At 31.4% G+C, this 17,585-nt stretch overlaps 1 protein-coding gene across 1 annotated transcript; it reads left to right on the top strand.

The window, feature by feature from the left end:
* The first annotated feature begins 10,302 nt into the window (after nucleotides 1-10,302).
* On the top strand, nucleotides 10,303-12,890 carry LOC123701050. Its single transcript, XM_045648462.1, has 5 exons — nucleotides 10,303-10,306; nucleotides 10,594-10,886; nucleotides 10,979-11,056; nucleotides 12,155-12,299; nucleotides 12,706-12,890. Exons 1-5 carry the CDS (start codon nucleotides 10,303-10,305, stop codon nucleotides 12,888-12,890), a joined length of 705 nt encoding a protein of 234 aa, XP_045504418.1.
* The last annotated feature ends 4,695 nt before the right edge of the window (nucleotides 12,891-17,585 follow it).

Below are 17,585 nucleotides of genomic sequence, written 5' to 3'. Positions count from 1 at the left end.
ACCTATCCATAGATTTTATCTCAATTCATCTTCTACCTCCTCCAATATTATATTAATTATAACTAGGTTTAAGTCTGTATTTGAAGCTAGACTTCAGAGAAATTTGATTGTTGCGCGTAAACTATAAAAATGTACTATAAAAGAATTATTCTATGTGTCGACTGATTACTAAAATTATGTTGTACAAGTGCAGAAATTGAATACCTAAAGGTACTTTTATTTTGTCTACATTTCTATCAAAATAAATATTTCCTACATAATATTGCATGTACAATTAATTATTAAAAATCACATCTTCGTCCATTATCCATTTGCATCATTAATGATTCAAGCCATTTTCATAAGTTAAGGCTAAGAGATCTGATTATTAAATTTTTTGATGATTTAGTTATATAAGAAACTAGCGGTCCGCCCCGGCTTCGCCCGTGGTACATATTCACGTTTTCTCTACATAGGTGGTAAATGTTAAAATATGTAATGACGTTTCAAAAGTGCTTCTAAAAGAAGTCTAATTGAATAAATAAATGTTTGAGTTTGCGTTTGAGTTTAGGAAGCATCCTCGTACTTCAAGGAATATAATACAAAAAGAATTGAAGAAATCGGTTCAGCTGTTCTAAAGTTATGCGCTTACCAACACATTTTGGGATTCATTTTTATATTATAGATAAACTTAATAAAAAGTGTTCCCAATGTAGAACCCTGTGGCACTTTAGGTGATATTTTTAAACAGAGGTAAAGGCAAATTCTATAAATACAATCAAATTATTTAGTGTACAATATAAATTTTCCTTCAAATATTCATTAATTCAAATTACAATTTGTAAAACATTGACTTGGAGTACTAAGGTCAGGATACGATCAAAACATTAATTTCTATAAAGTGTGCGGGTAACATCAACCCATAATGTAAAACCACTATCGTATTGGGAAACTGTAATGTTAGTGTGTTTTTGAATAAATAAATAAATAATAGAGAAGAGAGAAATAGTATATAAAAATGAAACCCGTTTTCCTTGGTCACGGCATCACGCGTGAACGGGTGGACCGATTTCGATCTTATGGAAAGAGAACATAAAAATGTATACCACGGGCGAAGCCCGGTCGTACTCCTAATTTATCAATAAATAAAATATTACATATGTAGATAAGGTTTACAAAAAATATGTATATTGTACGCATAATAATGCGTTTTCTGTCTTTCAATTTCTATATTCAGACATATTAATTTAAACTTCATATCAAGATAATTGCGTACATCCATGAATCTTTGCACGCAATTCAGTGGATAAACAATTCCGATAACAGAAATAATAACATCAAAAACCAGCATTACTTTGTTGCCCATATCTTTAAAACACGCCTTATTATTTGAATTGTCCACAATATTTATGATTATTTCAATCTTCCACTCAACTTAATAAGGTCGGTGAAGTCATGTACCTACAATAAAAATTATTTTAGAACATTATTATTACCTTTTACTTTAGTATTGAGTTGCTTGTCAGTGTAACACGATGGTCCCTTCAAATAATAATACTTTAAACGAACGTAGAAAAAATTCAACTATACTTTTCAATATTTTAATGTTCTTTAGATTATTGGCGGGCCATTACTATGAGAGCGAAACATCGAATTTGTGTAAATTATCAAAAATAACGTATTGCTTGGCATATTCAATTGTAATTTTATGGGCTTATATTGATTACTTTACATTTTATTCTATAGACTCTAATATATGCTATGCAATCCAACTCTTTTGCGGTATATTCACGTCTATGTTCTTTGAGAACTCTATTCTCCAATTTATTACATCTATCCACAAGATAGATTATCTACTAGGTTGTAAAACTGAACTTGTATCGAATCGAACCATATTTATATTGATCTTATTGATATTTTATAACACTGCTGCAATAATATTCTTCTACATTGCTAATGACTGGATTGAAGCTCTATTGTTCGCAATTCCAATAGCTTCAGCAGAGGCTTCTGCTTGTTTACCACATATTATTTTACTGGACATTATATACATGCGTATGAAATCCCTGAGAAGATTATTTAAACGAAAATTCAGTAAACTCAACGTAATTGGCAACGAACAAGTGAAATTTAAAATTATCAATATGAAAACTTGTTTGTTGATTTATAAGACGATATTAAATAATTTTACTGAAGCCAGCAAGGAGATACAACTTGGGGTAATACATTTGTATTTCTAGGGTATTAATCTTTGCTAATACTATAAAGAAACAAATTTTTTAGTTTCATGATTATGAATATTCCTTCACTAACAGAAAGCTGCAGTATTCTAGAGTATATACCGGGATAAACGACTAATTAATTATAAATATTGTTTTATAAAACTAAGTTAACTTTTATTTCAGTTTATGATTATTGTACTGACATGCTATCCTCAGATGTTATTTCTCGTTTATGAAGTGATAGAGTTTATTTCTAATCAAGTAAGTATTATCCAACTGCGAAAAATATTAATGAATTTCATTTGTACTTTTTCCCTAACGTAGAGGTAAATTTTCTAAAAAAATGAAAGGAACTAAACACCTTCGTTCCTAAATTTCCTGAACCAAAGACAATTTTTTGCACCAGCGAACCCTATTTCACAGCCGAGGTGGGTTGGTTGGTGTGGTCAGTGTTGTCTGCGCGCCAAAAGATCTTTGTACCTTTTTTTTATAATAAATAGACGTTTGACCGCTATCCTACCTGATGTAAAGCAGTGATGCGATCTATTTAGGAGCACGTCTACCCAGAAGAAGCCTATTCAATCTGGACTTGAAGAGCTGGATATTGTAATCCACGGGGAACACCGACGATGGAAGAGAATCCCATTCCTTCGCAGTACGCACCTGAACTAAATACACAAATTTTGCATTTATTATAATCTTAAATACTCTCTAATATAAAAATTAAATGAAAAATCTAATGAATACTCTCTAAATACTCTTTTAAATTTCAGGACTACTTGAACGCATTACGGTTGATTATGAAAATAAATCAAGTTCTTGCATTACTTTTTGCACCAGCAATCATTTCTGAATTGATAAGTTATGAATATGAGCAAATCTTAAAATCTCTGTGGAAGCAAATATTGTTTTGCACAGGTAAGTGTAACCCCTTGTTGTAGAAATTAACGCATTAACGGTGTCACCGAAATGTATGGCTTAACCCCTAGCCAAGATTTCAATCGTTCCTATCCTTGTATGAGGTTTAAAAATATTTTGAATAACTCAACAATCCTCAAATGCTCCAATTATGTCATTTTAACTTGTGATTAAATGAAAAATCTAATGAAGTTGTAAAGTTAACACTCGGTCTAAATCCCGTACCCAATAAAATTTATAAAATGATTTGTTTGTATTATTGAAAAATTTTCAGATAAAGCACTGCTAAGGGAGACCCGGCAAGCGTACATGTATATGAAATTGCGACCGTTCGAGATCACAATTTGGCGAGCGATTCGGCTCAACCTCTCCATGCCCATTAGTTACATTAGTGTTTGCGTTAGCCACTTGATTGTGTTCATACAATTCACTAATGTTCATAAAGCTCTTAATTAATCACACGGCATTGATTGTATCTCACTCAATTTTTCTGCTACCGCATTAAATGTTGTTATGAACTATGTCGTTGTCTTTATTTTAATCACTTTAGAGCGGACACTTAGACGCCGCACCAGTGTCTTTTTTTGCACATCTATACTATTATTATAAAGCCTCTTCAGCTTTTTTTGTTTGATCGTTTGTTTGTTTGTTTGAACGCGTTAATCTCGGGAACTATTGCTCCGATTTGAAAAATTCTTTCAGTGTTAGATAGTCCATTTATCGAGGAAGGCTATAGGCTATATATTATCACGATAAGACTAACAGGAGCAGAGCAATGCGGGTGAAACCGCGGGGAGCAGCTAGTAAAAAAATATCGGGAACTGGACTCATCAACGTCGAAATTGATTGTAAATTAATAACTGCAAATAATTTATTTACACTATACAATAGCATAGACCCTCTATTGGATGTATAGAGAAGAAAAACCATTTCTTTATTTTTAACATTCAAGTTGCCAGTTTTTGTATTTTTTTAATTCTGATTTTGATGAGTCTTATTTTTTTTGACAAATAATTATAGAAAATTCGAAATACTGTTCAATTGAATTTTGTTTTATCAGAGATGAAAAATTAAAGTCAACCCAATATAGAACCCTGTGGCACACCAAATGATATGAGTTTCCAAATAGTAGTAAATTCACATACAAAGCTCGTGTCAGATCATGTACGACGACGTATTACATGTATTCTATCTTAAATAATTTATATAAGAGCACCTTGTGACCGACCGAACACATTTGCTGTAGCCTGTATAGATCTGATAACTTAATAGGGAGTTTGCATGTATCTATCATGAATAAAAACTAGCAAGTTTTTTTTAAAGCATAGAGTAAACGCATAAGCGAACCTCTCCATAGTTAAAAAAATACTAGCTTTCCGCTCGCGGCTTCGCCCGCGTTTTTAAAGAAAAACCCGCATAGTTCCCGTTCCCGTGGGATTTCCGGGATGAAACCTATGTGTTAATCCAAATTACCATATATGTGTGCTAAATTTCATATTAATTGGTTCAGTAGTATTTGCGTGAAAGAGTAACAAACACACACATACACATCCTCACAAATTTTCGCATTTATAATATGAGCACAGAATACATAATAGTAGCTAAACGCTACAGAACGGACACTCTCCGCCTCCCGCCAAAATTAAACAATTACCTCACCCCGCACGATCAGCCTGAAAATGGTCCGCATTTGTCTGCAAGGACGATACGCAACGAAGATTGGCAACATTAATCATATTGACTTAAAGTAATTTTATTATTTTGGATTTGTGATTATCGTTTTTCGTAGAAAATGGTTAGATATTGTGCTGTTTACGGATGTATTTCATCAGAAAAACGCTAATTTTTTTTTACGCTAGTCACAAATGTGCCAACCATAAAGCGTTAACACACACATTTACAGTTTCTACATTGTGACTGTCAAAACGATAATTTTGTATGGAGTATCCGGGGTGTGATATGAGATAGGATAGTAGGAAGTAGGACAATACATGCTATGGGGCAATTAAATTTCGGTTTTATCAAAGTTGCGCTTTCGTTTATACTGTAAAATATTCGATTATATAAATAACTAGGTTTCCGCCCGCGGCTTCGCCCGCGCAGTCAAAGAAAAACCCGCATAGTTCCCGTTCCCATGGGATTTCTCGGGTAGCCTATGTCCTTTCTCGGATATCAAAACATCTCCATACCAAATTTCATGAAACTTGTAGTTTAGGCGTGATTGAGTAACAGACAGACAGAGTTACTTTCGCATTTATAATATTATAGTATATAGTATATGTAGTATATAGTTTATAGTATATAGTATGGATTAAATAATGAATTCAATTAACACGACAACAATATAATCTATAGATATCGATCTTTGGGATGCAAGTAGGCGTAACAAACCCGATAAAATTAAAAATTTATAAGTTAGCCTTACTGTGTTGCCCATATCTTTGACATATTGTGTTCAACTATTTGTGTTATCCACTTTGTTTTGTTTATTAAATCTTCCACTCAACTTAATGAGATCGGCGAAGTGATACAACAAATAATCCTTATTGAAATTACCTTTCACTTTAGTACTAAGTTGATTGTCAGCATAAAAAGATGGATTCCTTAACTAATAATACTTTGAACAAACGTACAAGAAACTCAAATATACTTTTTAACCTTCTTATGGTTTTAAGATTATTCACGGGCCATTACTACGAGAGTGAAGGGTCGAAACTATATAAACTGTTCAAAATTGTATACTGCTTGTTATTTTTAAGTGTAATTGGTACGCGTTGTGTCCTTGATTTAATGAAAGATTTTTTAAATATTAAGTTATTTCTAACAATAGAAGTCTTTTGCGGTATCTTTAAATCTATATTCTTTGAGAACAGAGTTCTCAAATTCATAACATCCATCCACAGGATAGACTATCTACTAGGTTGCCAAACTATACTTGTATCGAAAAGATCAATGCTTACATTAACATTATTCATATTTGATATAGCTTTTTCTCTTATATGCTTCGGGTTTTTTTCTTTTAATATCAAAGATCTATTGTACGCATCTGCTATAGGGTTATCACTGATTTTGAGTTATTTACCACATCTAATTTTGCTGGACATAATATATATTCGTATGGTGTCACTGAGAAGATTATTCGAACGTAAATTTATTAAATTCAACGTGATTGGTAACGACCAAGTTAAATTTAAAGTAATGAATATTAGAACCTGTCTGTTGATTTATAAGACGATCATAAACAATTTTTCTGAAGCTAGCAATGAGATACAACTGGGGGTAAATATATTCATTGATTATTCATTATAAATTATTTTTCAAAACCTTTATAAACAAATTCACATTTTTTCAGTTAATGATTATCATACTAACATGTTATCCTCAGATGTTGTTGCTCATGTATAAAGTGATATTGGTAATTTCTAAGAATGTAAGTATAGTTTATTTGTTTATTTATGAAAACTTCGCAACTAATTAAGTAAAACTGTTGAAACGTTAAATAATTGAAAAATGGGCCAATTTAAATTCCAGGTACTAGGTTTATGGAGTTTCAATTAAGTATTTTTTTTTTTTTTTTTGAGTAAGAAAGTTAACCTTTTTGGTGATAATTTAATTGAATCAATCATGACAATTAAATCTATGAGCCCTTTTCTAGTATCATTAATTGATTAACACACCAAATTAGTTTACACATTTTCTTTTTATTTCGTGTCCGAAACATTTTATTAAAAAAGTGTATTTTTTCATTCGTACGTTACATTCGCATGCATATGGACACATTTTTAATACCGAAAATGACACACTCTGTTTTTAATTTCAGAAATACGTTGAAGTGATGCCAGCATTGTTTAAAATGGCTCAAACTCTTACATTACTTTTTGCACCTTGCATTATTTCTGAATTAATAAGTAGTGAATGTAAGCAAATCTTAAAATCTCTGTGGAGGCAAATATTGTTGTGTACAGGTGAGTGTGACCCCCTAACCACTTTCGATTGTTAAATTATTGCGCTAATTTCTACAACAAAAATGTGAATTTGTTTATAAAGGTTTTGAAAAATAATTTATAATGAATAATCAAAGACTAACTGATTATTTATGTAAGTTCTCGATATTGAAGCATGAACAAAACGGCTTTCAAAAGGGAAAGTCTACAATACTAGCAGCATACCAACTTATACGGAGCATTTTAGAAAATATTGATAGTGGTACTAGCGCAACGGTCATATTCTTTGATATGAGTAGAGCCTTTGATTGTGTAAACCATAATATCCTTCTAAATAAGTGTGATATGTATGGAATAAGAGGACCATCATTAAATTGGATAAAATCCTACCTCGCCAATCGTGTGCAGTGCGTCGAGATTGCATATAGTCGACATGGTTCTGACATAAAAACTGTACGATCAAACTCCAGGCTCAACAGTACAGGTGTCCCTCAGGGAAGCGTGCTTGGACCGCTTCTCTTCTTACTCTATATTAACGACTTACCAAACGTAACAAACTACAAATGCACACTTTATGCTGATGACATTTCTGTGACTATACCTAATGTGACTTCGGATCTGACATGTAATTATAATTTAAATTTGACATTGAATAGAATAATTGACTGGCTAAAAATAAACAACTTGACGGCTAACTTAGCAAAGACGAAAGTAATGCAGTTTCATAATTATAAACAAAGAAAGTATAACATTAATTTAATTTACAAAGACATTATATTGGAAGAAGTCGATGAAATAAAATTTTTAGGTATAATGTTAGACAGCAATTGCAATTGGAAATCCCATATAAATCATTTATGTTCGCGTATCAACAAATTTGTGTTCGCCTTACGTCGTTTAAGGGCCATAAGTTCTGAAAAAACTGCTCTTACTGCATACCATGGTTATGTGTCATCTATTTTAAGATATGGACTAATATTATGGGGCAATTCGACAAGTGTTAACAGAGCATTCCTAGCTCAAAAAAAATGTATTAGAGCCATTTGCGGGGTTGGACCGTTAGAAAGCTGTCGGCCACTATTTCGAAAATTAAACGCCCTGACTCTGACTTCCATGTACATACTGGAGAGCTGTATCTTCGTAAAAAAACACCCCCAATATTTCACAAGGGCGGCTAACGTGAGCATTATTCCCTCTAGAGACCCTGATAAACTTAGTATGCCACGTTGTAAAACTGCGCTTTACTCTAAAAGTGGGCCTATCATGCTCATAAAAATATTTAACCGTATTCCTAAATGTATACGAAACCAAACATTTAATGTATATAAAAATAAACTAAAGAAATGGTTGATCTTAAATTGTTTTTATAGCTTAAAAGAATTTTTTGACCATAAATGTTAATTATTATAATTGTATTTATAGCCTTTAAATGTAATTATTGTGGAATGATATTTGTCAATTGCAAAGTGATTAATTTCAATATTGTATTTAATATAAATTGAGACAGTATTTGCATGCTTTAGACTAAGCAAAACATGATGAACAATCGAAATATTTTGACATCTCTCTGTACCATGTTTTAAGCAAATAAATATTATTTTATTTTATTTTATTTTTATTTTAACAAGGAGGTGAAAGATACTAACCATTTTATATTATATTTATTTTTAATTCTTTATTTAACACACACATAGGTACAGAAGATAAGAAAAAGAAAAGAGAAAAACATATAAGATAGGTAGACATGTTAAATAGGCGGCCTTATCGCTTTCAAGCGATCTCTTCCAGGCAACCTTTGGATAAACTTAGATTTAAGCAAAAGAATGAGATAGGTGGTGTTTAAATTAAATAAAATTAAAAGACAACGGACAAAAAAAATGATATAGGTAAGAATAATGAAAGAAAGAAAAAATAACTTTTTGTTAACTTATTGCATTTCACCTATAACTACATATTTAATTTAAAAACATTTTGTATACTTAAATATTTATAGAGACTACGTTCAGCAGCGTTGAAACGCATCCCATAAGACATAATAGTTCAAGAAAATACTTACCTTAGCGTAATAACCAGCATATTCTTCAATATCAAATGTGTCATATTTTTAATTTTCAGATGAAACACTGCAACGGGAGACACGGCAAGCGTACCTGTATATGAAACTACGACCGTTCGAGATCACAATTTGGCGAGCGATTCGGCTCAACCTCTCCATGCCCATTAGTTACATTAGTGTTTGCGTTAGCCACTTGATTGTAGTCGTACAGTTCACCAATGTTTATAAAGCTCTTAATCAATAACTCATATGTATCTACACAATTTCAAATTCATCTTAAAACTTTAGTCTATGTATCGATGATAATTAGATCTCCAAATACTTATTTGTATCTTCACTTGTACTTCAGAACTATAAAGGTATCGGTTATTCAAGCTTTCATAATTCATTTGTTATGCTATTTGCCTTTATGTTGAGCTAATTCAATAATTATCTCCGGTCAAATAAGACATTTGGAACAACGATAATTCCCAGAAAGTTAGCTTTCCGGGAATTATTTTGGTGGATAGATGAAGTGTATTCCATAACAAATTAAGTTATGAAAAATACCCATCGATCCCATTTATGCAAAAAAAGTTATTCGGGGTCAAAGATTAAATTTGAATTTTTTTCTTTTTACGAAAATGATGGGGACGAAGAAATTTTTTTATGTATGGAACACATATCATATTATATTTATAAAATAAATGAGTACAAAATGTTTAAATTGAAGCAATAATAAAACATACATACAGACTACAGTATACACTAAAGTACCGCTACATTATTATCAACCATTTAGGTATTCATTATTAATAATTAGTAAAATAATTCGCATATCAATAATCATCGATCTTTAGACGAATGCATTCGATACACAAGTCATTTCCGTGAAACACCAAACCATTTTAGGTATAGATTTTAGAATAATTACTACACTTCGATAAAAGAAATTAAAACATCAAACACCAACATTTATTTGTTCATCACCACTTTACTTATCTTCCACTCAACTTAATGAGATACGCGAAGTCAAACAATAACATTATATTAATTATTATAATAAATTGTCTCTAACTTTAGTAGAAAGTGGTCGTGAGCAAAATGCATAGTTTCAATACACATACTTTGAACGAAGAAAGAAAAGATTCAAATTTACTTTTTACTATTATGATGTTCTTTAGATTATTAACGGGCCATTACTATGAGTGTGAAACTTCGAAATTGTACAAGTTTTTAAAAATATCATATTGTTTGGGATATTCCTGTTTAATTGCACTTGCTTATGTTATATATTGGATGGCAACTCCTTTAGACGGTCGATTGTTTCTAACAGTGGAGTTATTTTGCGGAACAATAACATCTATGTTTTTTGAGACGTCTATTCTCAAATCCATTACATCAATTCACAAAATAGATCACCTCCTAGGTTGTAAAACTGTACTTGTATCAAATCGTATTGTATTCATATGGTTATTGTTTATATTTTATATAGCTGTTACCATATTACTCTTCTACATAAATAATTACCCAAGTATTATTGTATTATGCTCAACACCGGTATCTTTAACATTGGTTTTTAGTTATTTACCACACATAATTTTACTGGACCTTATTTATATCCGTATGAAGTCACTGAGGTTGTTATTTGAACGTAAATTTATAAAATTCAACGTGATTGGCAACGAGCAAGTAAAAATAAAAATTAAGAATACCAAAAACTGTTTGTTGGTTTATAAGAAGATATTGAATAATTTTTGTAAAGCCAGCAAGGAGATACAACTTGGGGTACCTAAATATGAACATATACATTTGTAGTTAATAATATGTGAGAAACATTTTACAAAACTCATATTAAACTTAATTTACAATTTTTCCAGTTGATGATAATCTTACTGACGTGCTATCCTCAGATGATATATTTCGTTTATGAGACAATGAAGCTGTGTTTTAAGCATGTAAGTATCATAAAAATGTTTCAAAATGTGTAGTAGGTACGTTTATAGGTACTAAAACATTTTTTGGTTTGGTACCATACGTTATTAGGTGCAGTTATTTATTATAAGAGTGTATCACAAAATTGCTAAAATGTGTATCGATTGTAAATAGTAAAAACAATTTTCCTCGATAGGTGCAGTGTTTATAGATTACCAAACTAACCTTACAATAAATAAAATACACGTTAAAATTTCTTTCTTTCTTTCTTCTTTCTTTCGTCGTCGAACGCCGTCATTTGTATAAATATAAACCGCCGTCCCCGGAGAATAAAATGATAATCGCCATTACCATAGTTTTATTGTTTTTCGATATTTGAAGCCTACGTAGCCTAATACATCTATACAATTTTTTTTGTATTTTTTCTCCTGTAATCCACAAAGTTATAATATATTACAATAATATTCACTGCTTTTTCCCACAACATATTCGTACTAGAAAAAAAAGATAGTACTATGATAGCGAAAAAGTTTCTTCACTCTTTATGTGGTAATAACTTTTACAATAATATTCTCGGAAGAAAGAAACGGCGAAATAATGACGAACGCCTATTATCATTTTATTCTCGTAAAAATATGTTTTGGCGCCATACGTATGACCATGTACATTATGATCACGATGATGATCAGGAAGACTGATTTTTATTACTTTTTATCGTCTTCATTTTTTATGTAATAATAGTTGATTACTCTAATATTGTTTAAAAAAAAAAACAGAATAAAAGTTCATTGGATATTATCCATTAATGCATATGTCCAATATAAACGAGAATAAAATGATAAGTGTGTATTAGTAAATTTACATTTCAGTCAAGTGCTACTAACTTTTTAAATTTTAATTATCTTCAGTTCTCTTAAAGTTATTAAAAATATTTTGAAACATAATAAAAGGTTAAAAAATTAGCTACCTCTGAGCCTTTTTTTATCTCTCTACGTCTATTGCTTTGCGAGATAAAGACAAGTATTGGTTTTTTATTTCTCCTGAAAAGTTATGTTTTTGCTATTATCATTTTATTCTCCGGGGACGGCGAAACTATATGTTTATATTGATTTCAATTTCAGGACTACCTAAAAGCAATACAACGCTGTATCAAAATAATTCAAACTCTAACATTACTGTTTATACCAGCGATTATTTCTGAATTGATAAATAACGAATATGAGCAAATCCTAAAATCTCTGTGGAAGCAAATATTGTCTTGCACAGGTGAGTATAACCCACTTGAAAGTGATGGAGATAACCTCATTTTAAAAATAAATAATTACTTTCTGTGATAATTTGTGCAGTTCATATTCTATGAAAATTTAATTTAATTTAATAATCACATACCTGTATGTACTAAAAAACGTGTACCTACTACTTTATTTTTACTATATTATTTTTATTTAGTATGTCTAATTGTATTAAGAAACTGCACTACAGTTATAAAACTTCAATGAAATGTCTAAAGAAAAAGAAAATTGATATCATTCTGCAATCAAAGGTGAAATGCACCCGAACCTCACAATAGTCGAAGAATATAAACTATATACAAATTTGAAATAATAAAAAAGTTCTAAAGGTATTAAAAAAAACTTAAATTCTCATCAATTCATCTTCTTTTAATTTACAGATGAAAAATTGCTCCTGGAGACACGGCAAGCGTACCTGTATATGAAGCTTCGGCCGTTCAAGATCACAATATGGCGAGCGATTCGGCTCAACCTCTCCATGCCCATTAGTTACATTAGTGTTTGCATTAGCCATTTAATTGTGGTCATACAATTTACCCATGCTCATAAGATTCTTAATCAATAACATTATTTGGTGTTGTGACAATTGCACTTAAATGGTACTCATCAAACTTAACCTAATATATAATTAAATGATAATACAGGGTGGCCCGTTTACAGTGGTCCAAAAATTTTTTTCAGCTTGAGAGCATCATGAGTAATCATTTAAAACAAACTTTAGTTAAGCGAAAACTTATGGTTTAGAAATTATGAATTTTTTTTTTAAATAATCCGAAGTTTCAATGTTTTTGTCACAAAACTACTCTGATATGAAAACTACTGGACCGAATTAAATGAAATTTGGTATAGGTATAGCGCAATAACCTACCTATCGCGCTATAGGCTCATCTTGTGTAAATAATTACACTGCATTTTTTTATTTTAACTTTTTCTGTAGTTTTTTGAATTTCTCGGCAAAATGTCGATTTTTCGAAAAAATCCTGTGAAAAAAAAATGTACCACCAAGGTTTTGCTGGTACTGCTAAAAACTTCCTTAACATAAGGTTATTCTTTACACAAAAAATCATAGTTGTCCTTCGATTGTAACATCTTCAAAAACAATATCATGTGCATTCAACACATGAAAATCGAAAAATTACGAAATTTACCATAATTCAATTTTAATCATTTGGCACGGCCAATTTTTGGTTAAAGAACCATTTATTGCCATAAAAGTCGTTACAAATCAGTATTCACATGGCTATAAAAGTTAAAATGAATGAAATAAAATTTTTACCTGCTAGCCAAGATAACTTTACTTTATTCTAATGTCAATTTATTGAGTTTTTTTTTTTGTTATTTAGTTTTTAGGTTTAAATCTTAATGAAAGGTTTGGAGAATCAATAAAACAACATAAATATTAATTAACATATTGTTTATTTTTAACAAAAGGTTTTCGAAATGCCGTCCGCCTTTCGCTAAACATAATCTGCATCTGCGTAAGAAAATTTATTCGCAGCCTATTAAATGGCTGCCGGCTTTCTTTAATGGCTGTTATAGCCACTTGAATTTTCCTCCAATTCTTGCTCCGATGTGCTCTCCCGTGCGTACACAATCTCCTTAATGTATCCCCAAATGAAAAAATCAACGGGGTTCAAGTCGGGTGAACAGGCTGGCCAGTGGATGGTGCCACCGCGACCGATCCTCCTCTCCGGATAGGTATGAACCTATGGTATTAAATGGTATAATACCATAAACTGGTATACAAATATGAATGAATGTATAATGTATAATGAATTTATGGTTATTTATAGGCATAAATTCAAATGGCTATAACAGCCATTAAAGAAAGCCGGCAGCCATTTAATAGGCTGCGAAGAAATTTCTTACGCAGATGCAGATTATGTTTAGCGAAAGGCGGACGGCATTTCGAAAACCTTTTGTAAAAAATAAACAATATGTTAATTAATATTTATGTTGTTTTATTGATTCTCCAAACCTTTTATTAAGATTTAAACCTAAAAACTAAATAACAAAAAAAAAACTCAATAAATTGACATTAGAATAAAGTAAAGTTATCTTGGCTAGCAGGTAAAAATTTTATTTCATTCATTTTAACTTTTATAGCCATGTGAATACTGATTTGTAACGACTTTTATGGCAATAAATGGTTCTTTAACCAAAAATTGGCCGTTCCAAATGATTAAAATTGAATTATGGTAAATTTCGTAATTTTTCGATTTTCATGTGTTAATGCACATGATATTGTTTTTGAAGATGTTACAATCGAAGGACAACTATGATTTTTTGTGTAAAGAATAACCTTATGTTAAGGAAGTTTTTAGCAGTACCAGCAAAACCTTGGTGGTACATTTTTTTTTCACAGGATTTTTTCGAAAAATCGACATTTTGCCGAGAAATTCAAAAAACTACAGAAAAAGTTAAAATAAAAAAATGCAGTGTAATTATTTACACAAGATGAGCCTATAGCGCGATAGGTAGGTTATTGCGCTATACCTATACCAAATTTCATTCAATTCGGTGCAGTAGTTTTCATAACAGAGTAGTTTTGTGTCAAAAACATTGAAACTTCGGATTATTTAAAAAAAAAATCATAATTTCTAAACCATAAGTTTTCGCTTAACTAAAGTTTGTTTTAAATGATTACTCATGATGCTCTCAAGCTGAAAAAATTTTTTGGACCACTGAAAACGGGCCACCCTGTATAACGTGGTATGATAGATGTATTTTCTTCTAGGTTATCTCAATTATTATTTTCTCACACATTCAAACTTATATTTACATGTCCAATTTTGTCCATAATTCTATGGAAACATAATTACAGTAATATCCCGGACCTCCTTTCAGAAATTGTTTACTGTATTTTCTTCAAAAGCACGTTAGGTCATCGATCCATTTACTTCAAGGATATTCGAAATACCACACATTACCTTAAAAAACCCGCTTTACAACAAACATTACAAAATAATACTGCGAACATTATTTTGTGTAGTACACACTACACACATACCATTTCTCACACATTATTTAACACTCACTCTTGGCTTCACTCCCGCGGATACAGAATAAAAAGCAGCATATAAGTATGCTGCTAAATTTCACCCAGATTCAACCATATTTTCGTTAAAGCTTAGTAAATATTCGTTCATCACAAGACCCGTGAACAAAAGCAGGCCCATATAACCAGCATTTACTTTAGATCTAATATCCATGTTAATAGCGTAGCCATTACGTATCTCATCTAAGATTAGCTATAAAGAGGTGTATTAATCACCTGCACTCCTCAATAGTGCTGAAGAGCCGAGACTAACTTTATTTTAGTCCACTCGACCCTCCAAATCCCTATTTAATGACCAGAATTTAGGTGTGTACTCTTGTTTATGATAGCGTAGTAGGTATCTTTATGCTCGGTTGAATGGCTTAAGTGGAAGATTTTTAGTTAAATTTCAAAAGTTTCGTTGTATTTAAAGACTTTTTTCAGTTTCATTTCTGTATACATTATCAAATACGACACGTTTTTAAAACTAGCTGTTGCCCGCATCTTTGTCCAATCTATCATAATGGCTATACCTATCATAATGGTTAAATAGAAGACTGAAAAATATTTACTGTCGAATTGTCCAATAATATTTTATAACAGAATTTCAGTTTTTCTTTGCTATCGTTTTGTCTAATGCTTTACACCGTAACCGATCTTGAAAGTTGAAACTACAGTCTAAATAAAACGTCACAAAATACTCCAATTACAAAACCGAACACTTTACGTAACAATTTCTTCTCGTATCAAATGCTCTGACATTACCGTAACTGCATCACACACTGTATAATTTTCACATACGTCTGTCTGTCCGCGATATACTATATTTACATTCGTCCCTTTGTTTGACGCGTAATTACTGTGTTCCGGTCCATTCCTACTGATATATTGGACGGGATTTGTCAATGCTTTCACATACGTAAGATTAGCATTCTGTACACGGCATTTATATGTGTATTGACTATTGTGTACTAAAGACATTTTAAGGAAAGGAGTTGTTATCAGATTGTAAACTTTATTTATTTATTGTATTGTGCATCCCGATTTTTATAAAGTAGTAAGTTTTATGATCGATCTATTAAACAATTTAAGTTTATTTTTGTAAAATTAAGGAACTTTGATTATTAAAAAACTTGGTAAATATTATTATAGTAAATTGCATCCTTGCGATATAGTTATTAGCTTTAAATTTACTAAAGGTAAGAATTTTCACCGTAACTCATTAATATAATCTATACATATAATAAATCTGTAGAAGGGTCAATTCTGTACATTGAAAATTTGAAAAAATAAATAGCAGGGGGTGTTACTGGATCGATACCAAACCGGTCCGCCTAAAGCAAAGGGGGCGCAGGACTTAGAACATTTTTGATGGAGTTGGTGTCATTATAACACCTATTTATTATTGTTTTATCGTAAAGATTACGCTAATATAAGCATGTTTTATAGAAAAAACTTTTTCTCTAAAATCAAAAATGGCCGAGATATTCGCCCTCAAAGATTGATTTTGCGCGTCGACGGAGCCCCGCTTCGCGGGGCTCCTATTACTGTGTAGTTTTTTTTTTTAAAAACCTAACCTAACCTAACCTAACGGCTAACCTAACCTAAACCTAACCTAACGTAACTGTTGATTAGTTGCCTACGTGCAGCTCCCTTGAAAACCATCAATCTTTGAGGGCGAATATCTCGGCCATTTTTGATTTTAGAGAAAAAGTTTTTTCTATAAAACATGCTTATACCTATTAGCGTAATCTTTACGATAAAACAATAATAAATAGGTGTTATAATGACACCAACTCCATCAAAAATTTTCTAAGTCCTGCGCCCCCTTTGCTACCTTTTTTTTTGTAAGATGTCATTGTCAGAGTTACTCAAAATGCAGAAATAAACCATCCACGCGAAGACGGACATCCGCGCGGACGGAGTCGCGGGCGGAAGCTAGTAATTTAATATAATTTAATGGTTATCAAACGAATCTAATGAATAAGAAATAAATTCTTAATTAAATGGCAAAGTTCATTATTTTAACTTTAAGCTTTCATGGAAATTTGATTAATTACACTATCTTATCTAATAAAAACATGTATAAAGAGCGAAGTCGTGGCGGATAGCTAGTGCATAAATATTAGTTATAGCGCCCGGCAAACTTCTTGGCCAAAAAGTAGCGTGGTGGGGGAAGTTTGCGCATCCAGTTTTAGAACATTTTTATATGCGCAAGCTCCC

This window comes from Colias croceus, chromosome 20 (genome assembly GCF_905220415.1).
Source record: "Colias croceus chromosome 20, ilColCroc2.1".
NCBI lineage: Eukaryota > Metazoa > Arthropoda > Insecta > Lepidoptera > Pieridae > Colias > Colias croceus.
The sequence above is the reverse complement of the archived record's forward strand: the minus strand, read 5'-3'. Positions and strand labels throughout refer to the sequence as shown.